Source organism: Cryptomeria japonica, chromosome 8 (assembly GCF_030272615.1).
Source record: "Cryptomeria japonica chromosome 8, Sugi_1.0, whole genome shotgun sequence".
Taxonomy (NCBI): Eukaryota; Viridiplantae; Streptophyta; class Pinopsida; order Cupressales; family Cupressaceae; genus Cryptomeria; species Cryptomeria japonica.
The window spans coordinates 489,437,310-489,449,077 of NC_081412.1; the positions used below are offsets into that span (position 1 = coordinate 489,437,310).

The window sequence follows — 11,768 nt, forward strand, 5'->3', positions numbered from 1 at the left end:
AGTAATACCAAGCCTGTCTAGTCTCATACCTATAAGGACTCTATCCTGAACTGCCAACTAAGCAAAGGCTCCAGCTTTGGGAAGACAAGCCGAATGCCAAAACAACTTATAAGGCCAAGAAGATAAATCTTTAGCAACCATAAGAGAGTTGTAACCATCTTTAACAGTGTACTTACCAGAAATATTCTTTGTCCAAATAAGTTCATCCTCAGAATCAAAAAGAAATACAATTCTATCCCCCAAAATCTTTTCAAAATCTAATTTCATGCTTTGATCAACATCTAAGAAATCAATCGACTTCCATCTAGCTAGCTTAAGGGGTCCACTAGTCACAATTTCAAAATAATCTGCCACAAAAACACCACAAAGGGAGGAAAGAACAGTGATCAGAGGAGACCAATCCCTAATATTCACCAAAGGTGTGTGTCCATTCCATACTTCATCCCAGAATTTGACCTTTCTACCATTATGAAGAACCCATGAGAGATGAGGCAAAATAACCGATCTACATTTACAAAGGAAATTCCAAATAGCAAAACCCGAAGGCAAATTTGAGACTTTAAAGATGTACTCTTTCGGTCCATTATTTAAATATTTGGCAAACATAATAAATAAAAATATTATTATTTTTAAATAATATTACAATTACAATACTAAAATATAATCACTCTTATTACAATACTCTTTTCAATTAGAAAATATACACTATTATTTTATTTTTATCGATAAAGGCAATGCCAGATTAATATATTAATTCATATGAAAGGTTACAGCGTAAATTTCAGATTTCCAAAAAACCCAGAGGGCCTAAAAACAGACAGGACAGTATGAAACTAAATCCCCGAGTATGCACAGCAAGGAAACCAACTCCAAAGCCCTCAAAAAATTTCTATACTCGAATTGAACATGAAGTTTAGTTGTCTATGTAACAGCTGCAAACTATACTCCTCCTGATGGGCCCAATCTTTCTCTCAAAATTCTCACTCCCATGTATCTGCAATATCACAAGAAGATATACATTTTATTCTACACAAAACAGAAAGAGCATGACAAGCTGTTCAAAGTAATGGAAGAAAAAAGAAAACACACCTTCCAAGCATCATCACTGTAGCCTGAGGATTAGTTCCTGGAGAGAAAAGAAAAGTGGACCCATCAATGACTCGAACACCATCTGCTCCAAGGAGTCTATACTCTCCATCAACAACACTACCCACCTGACATCCTCCATGATAATGCCAAATTGTTATGACTGTATCTTTACAGAACTTCTCTAATGATCCCCAGCCTTCAGGGTTCCTGGGAATCAAATTTCCAGCAGCCTGATAGCTTGAATTCATGATCTTGTTCAGACTCGTGCTGGGGGAAATGATTTTTTTTATTGGGTGGGACTTAATGATCTTTTCGATGGTTCCTATTCCTTTCACACAGCTCTGTACATCCATTGGGTGATCATAGTAATTGAATTTCACAACTGGATTATCATCAGCATTGGTACTGTTATCCAATCTCAGATAACCTTTGGAAAGAGGACCTTTCACCTTTTGCAGAATAATTCCATCCTTCTTCCCTACACTCTGTTTCCCACCACACATTAGTTCATTCCCCCATCATAATAATATACATGAAATGAATAATACGTAAATGTATGTTTATATTATATATTTACCTTACTGTAAAATTTAAATCCACTGCATGTCTCTATATAGCTTCCAAAGTTTGTGATACCCACTACTTGAATGAGAGAGACTGGTATTCCAATTGCCAAGGGAATATAAATGGTATTCATGGGATTGTCAGCCATACCCTTCCCAACTGCAGGCTGGTCCATTATCACTTTTATTCCCATGGACTTCAATTCTTCTGCAGGCCCAATCCCACTAAGCATAAGCAACTGTGGGCTTCCCAAAGCGCCAGCAGATATTATAACCTCACTTTTACCATCTTTCAAAAAGACTTGTTGCTCTCTTCCATCAGCATCTATGAAAACAACCCCTTTTGCTTTAGGCCTTGTTTCGTCTGCAAACAAACACAGTACTACATAAAGTGTAATAAAAAAAAATTTTACTAACACTGACATTGAGAAAACAATCTATAAATGTTATACCTAATTTATCTAGTTTAAATAACATATTTTAAGTTTTGATTTATTTACACGATTTATCTGAAATCACACTCTCTTCTTCCATAAAACAACTGAAATATCCAAGCACATTCAAACTTGAATATATTGTTTTAAGCAAAACTAATTTTCCTTACTTTAAAATACCTTTTGTAACAAAAAGAAGACGTTGAACTGTTGCATACAGCAAAACTGTAAGTTTTCTTGGATTGGCACGTTGAACAAGAATATCAGCAGCTGTAGAGCGATGTCCGGTGCTATTAAAAATTGTCCCACCAAACTTGGTGCCAGGGATGTGATCATATGTGAAGCCATTATAAGGAGAAATGCCTGCTTCTATAAGACCTTTTGCTACTGCATTCTGCCATTCATTTGGGGGTGGTCGATGGGCTACTACACTTTCCACCCAACGATAAGACTGCTCCACCAGGCCTGTCTCCAATCCCATGGCTTTCACCTCACTTGAACTTGCACGTGTGTAAAATCCTGCATTGAGACAGGTGCCTCCTCCTAACACTCTTGGTCTTATATTTAGCACCTATGTAGTACACAGTATTTTCACTCAAGTTAGCTTGAAAATGATAAACAGTGGCCATGCTTTGATAGTCATTACACTAAATATTTGAAAATCAGTTGAAGGGTCTCAACATTTTTGTGTAGATTTTCATTTACCTCTTTCAAATTTGTATAAAGAAAGTATATGAAAATCAATTAAATTTGTAGAGGTAAATATATATATTTGTACTAAAAAAGTAATAAATGAAAATCAATGAGTGCTAACTAGATCATTCATTCTTTTGAGAGAGATTCATGTAAAAATCTATCCATAAATTATGAGTCTAAATTTTTTCCTTAAAAGCATAAATTGTTCTTAATATATATTTTCATGTATATTATATGTATAATTAATTATAAAATCTAAAAAGAGAAGAAGAAAAGAAGGTGCAATTTGTTGATGTAATTAAAAGTACAAGAACAACCTAGCATTCAATTGTCCTAACTTTATATATATGAGAAAGGATCTACTAGTTGAGCATTTTTCAATAGTTGTGATAGTACCTATTAATTTAATGTCCTATTTTTTTATCAATAATATAGTACTAGTATTTGTGACTTTAAATTTATTAATATTAATTGTGAATATTCATAATTGAATGAAATGTACCCTTTAGATCTTAAAATCAATAAATAATTAATACACCAACAAAACATAACTTAATGCTCAACTATTATTCTTTCTCTTTTTTAAGTCTGTTTTGAATACCTAAAAAAAAACTAAATGCATAACTAAATTAGGAACGGCTTAAATCACACACTAAGCTTATACTTCTAGACTTAAAAGTGTTAAATACTCGGAGTTGACTGACATTTTCTAGACTTAAATATGTTGCTTAAGATGTGTGGTCACACTAATAATACACTTCTAGAATTAAAAGTGTTAAACACAGCTGACTAACATCCTCTAGACTTAATATGTTACTTAATGTATGTGATAACACTTTTAAATCTAGAAATATAAACTTAGAACGACTTAAATCACACACTAAATTTTGAATCTTTTCGAATACCTCAACAAAAATACCTTCTCATAACTGAATAGACAGTATGAATAAAACCATAGTTTCTGACGTTCAAAGCCCATGCTATTTTTTAGTGATTAGAAAGCCCCTCTATCCCATGCAAACCCACGTTAGTCATCTGTAAAGCAATGATTTCAGTAAAGAGATTATCTGAATCTTACCCCATCTTCAGATACAAAAAGCTGGCTGGTCGAGCGATTCGAACTAAAGTCATACAAATTTGCTTCAAAATTCTCTATATTCAATATTTTTTTGTTACCAAACGGAGATCCGCCTCTTTCCAAGAGGAGTACAGACATATTCTGTGAGAGAGTGGCAGCAAGACTACACCCAGCAGTTCCTCCACCAACTATTATATAATCATACCTTGACTTCTTCCACTGACCATTCTTTGCTTCTTTTGCAATCGAATGCTCTCCTCCTGACAAAAATAAACAAATAAAACAGATTGTTTCAATTTTTTTAATTTTTTTATCTTGCTACATCTCATTTCGGTAATGGATTATAAGGTATAATCTAAAATGTTGATAATAAAAAGTTTACATAATCATTTGAATGATAAATTATAGAGTATGATGTCAAATTTTGATGATAGAAAAGCTTATATAATCATTCAAATGCGAGATTATAGAATATGATCTGAAAAGTTGATGATAAAAACTTTACATAATTATTCAGATGACAGATTATAGGGTATGTTACAAAATATTGATGATAAAAAAGTTTAATAATCATTGTGATGATAGATTATAAATATGATGAAACATTGATGACAAAAAATTTATATAGTCAAATATAAAAAGTATATTGTATGTAGTTTCTGGAATCAACTGTGTGAATTTACTTCCTTGACGTTTCGGATCAAATTCCATGATCCATCATGAAGAAGAAGAGAACAAGATAAGAGAAAAGAATTATTCTATTCTTTTTTTCTTGTCTTCTTCTCTTCTTCCTGATGATGGATCATGAAGTTTGATCTAAAACGTCCAGAAAATGAACTCACACAATAAACTGCACAATAACATCATAGACTGTAGAAATTATATGTCTACCATTAAAAAATATTATAAAATTGATATTATAGACTTTGAAAAATCATGTTTAAAGAAACAAAACTCATTAACCATTTTCAGAGATGCAGAGAAAGGCATGGAGGAGGAGGCTCATAAACAGCGTGCTCGCTTTAACACCCATATCAGCTGCCTTGAATTATTCTGAGTTACAGACTTTACTTCTCAAAGTTTTTCGACCTTTGGTAAGAAGTGAGCGTACTTAAATAATCTGAAAAATGCAGGGATTGCTCTCAAATTTTATGATCTATGTACGAAATCGACTGGGTAGTTGATATGTTTTAAGACTTAAAAAAGCTGCTACTAAAAATATATCGACTAGTCAATACTGCATTGGATGGTTAGGTATATGAAACCAGTCACGTCTGCATCTCATTCAATTACATTTTGTACAATACTTCTGGTTTTGATTTAAGTAATGGTCAACAGTCTTAACTAGGAACACAGAAGCAGGTTAAATTACCTGCTTTATTTAACGAGGTTCAAGATGGTCCATCTATGGATTGACATTATAATGAGTGTATCTTATTTATGTATCTTTGGTCCCATGGATATTAAAAGTATTTTATTTTTATTTATAAAAATAACATAAATTTTTGTTTGAGTGTATAATTTGTTTTTATATAAAGTTAAAAATAATAGCAATTCATAATTAAGTGTACATTTTTCACATCACATTAAATCATATATCACCTACTTTTATAGGTAGAGAGGGTTTAGAATTCGGATCAAATTTTTTTCAAAATAAATAAGATTATTAATTATAGTAGATGCAAAAACTGTACTTACAACACTTTTATTTGTTTGTGGGTCTCATTGTTGGTCTTGTCATAAATATAGTAGTTTTATTTATTAGCCATTAGCCTACCTCCATTTATAATGGCCGTATTAATCACTCCCACATCTTAGACTTTGTAGCAAGTGTGGATCTATCTATTGGATGAAATTAAACGTGTAGCCTTGTCTTTCTAATTCAAGCCTCTATTTCTACTTTCTTGAGACACCATTTTCATATGATTTAGTTACCCGTCCACTTGCATGCTAAATATTTTGACTTGAGTAATAGGGATCCTATATTGAAATGTAAACCTTTCAAGAGTCCTTAGTTTATGATGTTGAATCATATCAAAATATGTCTTATATAAAAATAGCATTGCATTACACCTCCTAATCTAGAAGGATCTACAGTTCTCATGTGATATTAAGACCATGGTCTATAACACATTAAAACCCCTCACAAAAGATCATGATAACATAGGGACCATCTATCTAGCTTCTGTAGATTTGACATACACTCCAACAATGATGCGTGACAAATTACACAAGATCAGGCTCCACAATAGTCATACTTCCATCAAACCTTCTATACAATTTTGTTTACCATAGGTTCAATAATGTTTTGGGTTACACCACACATCATCTTAATGTTTTAAGTGTCACAAATTAGATAAAAAATAAAGTAGTCATGTGCTAACACATTATGATCTACTACTAGCCACATCACTCAACCATTAGGAGATGATAAGTCACATGAAAAAATTTAATCATATGTTTACTATAAAGTACAAAATTAATATACAATTATTTATGTGGGGAAAAATCTTTCAAGGAAAAAACCCTACACTCCAAAAGAACTCAGTTCATTATTTAGTAATCAATATTTACTTCTAGAGACTAAGCTTTTATTACAGTCACCAAAAAAGATCTAGAGTAATTATAGGAGAATAATAGGACCGACAAAACTTGTTATGAAACGTCCATCTCAAGAATTAAATAAATAAGAGAATAAATAAATGAAAAATTCAAATGATATTTAGGAAAATATTAGCTAAAACCATTGACAATGTGATGCCTAATTTTATAATAAAAATTCCAAGATTAATAAGATGAGTTCACAAACTAAAAATAGCATGTTGTTTTCACCAACAATAAGCTCGTCATTATCTACTCACCATCTTGGGATTTGAGCTCTCCATTTTGGCTTTTCTTATATCCCTTCAATAAGTGTAATCTAATAGCTTTTTTATATGTCAGATAGTGGAAATATTATCATTAACATCAAGTAAGAATATCAAAGCTACTAATTATTGACATTGATATAAAAAATATTCACGAGATCATTCGAAATATCTAAATCATATAGTTGTCATTAATGACAAGTTAGAATTCCATAGTTTTAGTGTTGGCAAGAGACATTGTACAGGTCATCTGTGATGGTATGATGAAAGAATAAGTATCCAGTAGAATACTGAGAGGGGGGGGGGGGGGGGGGGGGTGAATCAATATACTGAGAAAACTGATACAAAGTTCCCAAACTCAAATTCAATCACACAAAGTAAACATATCTCAGTCAAGATCAATATTCAAAAGAATACTTCACATCAACCGATTTGACTGTTATGACAACTTAACAGTAAATAACTCTAATCTTTTAAACATCAACAATTCTTAATCATATCTCAACATATTCATCTCTCAATGCTTCTAGTTATCATGCCTTATCAGACGTTAATCAAATCAACAAATAAGATCATAACCACAAAAAAATTCACCACTTGACACAAATGTTTATAGGTGGAAAACCCAAATAAGTAAAAACCACAGTGAGATGAGACTCACAATGATAGCTATCTGAACTCTTCTGAAGTTCACCCTATTAGGAGCCAAGCCTGTGAAAGCTTTACAATAAGTCCTGTTAAGAACTAATTCCGGTTAGGAATCACCCGGTTAAGGGATTTACAAATATGCCTTGATGAAAAGCACAATACCCTGTTAGGAGTAACCTCGTTGGAGGATTTAAGAATCCAAGCTAACGGACCACCTTGTTAGAGCTTACCCAGTTAAGAGATTTCACTTCTGTTGTAATTGTTAGAAAACAACACGCTTTCTTGATCTGTCTGAATAGAACTACATTTGCTTGATCAGATCCTTTTAAGCTTCAATCTGCCTTAACTCAAAGTGCAGATCCATTCATCGGTTAGGCAACTACACACTCAACGGGTTTCTGCCAATCTTGCTAACAAATTTTACAAGCAACTTCATCGACCTTAAATACAAATCAATTAGGTCAGTAACACAACAAAACCTAATCATCGAGATTGCAAACAAGTTGGTACAATCTTGACCATTATAAATCATAACAATCTCTTCACATTCTTCAAGAAAATTCCAACCGCTCCATGATCACTGCTTCATCGGACTTTGTAACTCATCACGCACTGTGCATTAGATGCAATCCACTTTGCTGCTTCCCTAGACAACAAACAAACGCGCAGAAACAATTTGAACTTATCCTCATACAATGATCACACGTGTCTCCATCATTACCTCTCGTCAAATAATAAACCAACAAACTTGATCGGTTAGAGTTTAACAACTGATAGGGTTTGCCGGTTACATTGCATAGAAAGGTTTAACCCTTTACACCGGTTTACCGGTTCAACTCACAAACTTAACATACCGGTTTACAATATCTTCCACAAAGTTCTTCTTACCGGTTACTAGCCAATATCAAAAACAATAATATTAGCAATAACATGAATACCATTACCAGTTTAATTGACATCAATGACAACATATCATTAATGCAATCTATATACAAAATGCCAACAAACTAAAAATTCCAACAATCTCCCCCTTTGGCATTGATGGCAATACAGATATCAACACCTCTTATTGTTGCTGAGATTGGTACATGAATAGGAATCCTGGTTTACATTACCAAGTATTCACCTTGCTCTGTCTGTCTTCAGCCTGCCGCTGGTTCACCTAATCAGACACATAATTCTTCTCCTCAATCACATAAGTCTTCTCCCCCTTTGACAGCAATGCCAAAGTGAAAGTAAAAACATGTAATTCTACTCTCATTGTATATCAACATCAAACTGCAACTTGATGCTCCCCCTGTGGAATACATCCACTTCTTCATCAAGCCATGTAAGATTCTACAAGTAACTCAGGAACTGATGCAAACAGCATCATGCTCAACTAAAGAGGGACAACCCCCAATTGACTTCTAAGATAATCAAAAGTGGTCTTAAGTAGAGGTTTGGTAAAGATATCTGCAAGCTTCTCCTTGGTAGAAACATGCTCCAAGATAACATCTTTACATTGAACCTTTTCCCTCAAGAAGTCATACTTCAATTCAATGTGCTTAGTCCTTGTGTGCAAAACATGATTTTTAGAAATTTTTATTGCACTTGTATTATCACACAAAATCTTTATTAGTTCTGAGATTTTCATCTTAAAACCTTCCAAAATGTGCCTCATCCAAATAGCTTGTGTGCAATTCATATAAGTTGCTACATACTCAGCTTCAGCAGTAGATTGTGAAGTACAACTCTTCTTTTTACTACTCCATGAAACTATCCTTCCTCATAGAAAGAATGCTCCACTGGTAGTACTCTTCTGGTCATCAATATTTCATTCCCAATCAGCATCTGTGTATGCCTTCAAGTCAAAATTTCCACCATATGGATACCATAACCCATAGTCAACAGTACCTTTCATATATCTAAAAATTATCTTGGTTGTCATCAGATGTGCTTCCTTTGGACTCTTCTAAAATCTAGCAACAATACCAACTGCATGGGCAATATCCGGTTGACTGTGAACAACATAGTGTAATTTGCCAATCATTAACCTGTATTCCTTTTCATCTACAGACTTAGTTGCATCTTCCTTGGACAACTTACAACCTGTAACCATTGGGGTTCCAACTAGTTTATAGTCACTCATACCAAAAGTCTTCAAAACCTCTTTCACATACCTAGATTGAGTAATGAAAATATCATTTTTCATCTGTTGTATCTGCAAGCCTATGAAAAATTTTATTTCCCCCACTAATGACATCTCAAACTCATTCTTCATTTCATCTGCAAAACAATTACTTATGTCATCATTACCTCCAAATAAAATGTCATCAACAAATACTTCACTGACCAGCATTTCATCTCCTTCAGACTTGAGATAAATGTTGTTGTCATCACTAGTTCTAGCAAAGCCTATCTTCATCATGAGTATGAAGTCATTCATACTATGTTTCGGGTGCCTGCTTTAATCCATACAAAGCTTTATGCAATTTGCATACCATGTCTTCCTCATCTGTCAATGCATAACCATCAGGCTGCTCTATATAAACCTCTTCTTCCAATATCCCATTCAAAAATGCAGACTTAACATCCATCTAGTATACCTTGAACTTCTTATGAGCTGCAAATGCAAATAATATTCTGACACCTTCCAGTCTTGCTACTGGTGCAAAAGTTTCTCCGTAATCTTCTCCTTCTTCTTGCGCATAACCTTTGTAGACTAATCTTGCCTTGTTGTGAACTACAACACCATCTTCATTTAACTTGTTTCTGAACACCCATTTAGTACCTATAACATTCTTGTTTACCGGTTGGGGTACCAGGGTCCAAGTGTTTTTCTTCTCAATTTGATCTAATTCCTCCTCCATAGCTTTAACCCAATGATCATCACCAAATGCCTCCTTAGCACTTCTAGGTTCAAAGGTGGAGATCATGCAAGAGTTATCTCTTATTCTCCTTCTAGTTAGTACTCCAACATCCTTATCCCCAATAATATGTTTAGGACTGTGATTCAGTCTCACATACCTAGTAATAACATGATCATTCTCTTCAGGTTCAACTTCTTCATTATCATCTTCTTCTGAATTTATTTGTTCCGGTTGAACAAGTACATCTGGATTTGCTTTACCGGTTTCTAATTTAACAGTTTTAGGTTCCAAAAGCAAAATGCAAGGATCTTCATCTTTTTTCTCAGAATCAGTTCCTTCAGAGACTTTAGGACATTCATCTACATGAACATCAACACTCTCAACAATTCTCTGTGTCCGGTTGTTGAAGCATTTATAGGCCTTACTCTTGGTGGAAAATCCAAGAAATATGCCTTCATCACTCTTAGCTTCAAACTTGTTTATGTAATCACCTCTTTTAATAAAGCATTTGATTCCAAATATCTTAAAATAGCTAGCATCAGGTGATCTCCCATACCAATATTCATAAGGGGTCTTGTCCTTACCTCTTTTCACCAAAACTCAGTTCATTGTGTAGACAGTTGTACTTATAACTTCTTTCCAAAATGTTTTTGCTATACCTCCTTGTAATAACATAGTCCTAGCAGCTTCAACCACTGACCGGTTGTTTCTCTCTGTTATACCATTCTGTTGTGGTGTCCTTGGTGCAGAAAGTTGCCGCTTGATACCATTCTCATCACAATACTTAGTGAATTCTGCAGAAGTAAATTCACCGCCTTGATTTGTTCTCAGACATTTTATCTTTTTGTCACTTGCTTTCTCATCTAAGGCCCTGAATGCCTTGAATTTACCAAAAGCTTCATTCTTATCCTTCAAGAATGTGACCCACATCATCGTTGAACAATCATCAGTGAAGATCATGAAATATTTGTCACCTTGAATGCTTCTTATTCTTATTGGTCCACATAGATCTATATGAACCAAATCTAACAAATGCTCTACTGAGAAGGACTTGCTCTTGAAAGTTGAGGAAGTCATCTTTCCTAACTGACATTCTTTACAAAGAGCATTAACCAGTTTGTCTAGCTAAGGCAGACCTCTTACTGTCTTAAACTTGCTTACTTTAACAATATTGTCAAAATTTATATGACAAAATATCGTATGCCAAAGCCAACTATCATCTATTTTTGCAATCAAACAGTTGCTAACTTTAGGGTTATGATGAAATAGATCACCTCTGGTCTGTTTCCCGGTTGTAATCAATTCACCTTTGTTGTCAGAGATTTTTCACATACCATTTCTAAACTCCAGTGGGTATCCTTTGTCATTAAGTTGTGCCACACTCAAAATATTGTGCTTTAGGCCTTCAACCCAATTGACATCGTCATCACTGCTATTCCCATTAAGAGAAATAACTCCCTTACCTTTAACCATATAGGGTGAGTCATTGCCAAATCTGACAACACCACCATCAAATTCCTTCAGGGAAAGAAATTTTCTCC

The 11,768-nt window shown here is 34.0% G+C and overlaps 1 protein-coding gene across 1 annotated transcript; it reads right to left on the reverse strand.

Annotated features, from left to right (window-relative positions):
* Nucleotides 1–608: 608 nt before the first annotated feature.
* Nucleotides 609–4,936, reverse strand: LOC131060063 (protein HOTHEAD-like). Its single transcript, XM_057993165.2, has 6 exons — nt 4,824–4,936; nt 3,861–4,120; nt 2,267–2,657; nt 1,667–2,016; nt 1,090–1,574; nt 609–994 (listed from the first exon to the last, which is right to left on the reverse strand). Exons 1-6 carry the CDS (start codon nt 4,891–4,893, stop codon nt 940–942), a joined length of 1,611 nt encoding a protein of 536 aa, XP_057849148.2. The 5' UTR covers nt 4,894–4,936; the 3' UTR covers nt 609–939.
* Nucleotides 4,937–11,768: the final 6,832 nt, after the last annotated feature.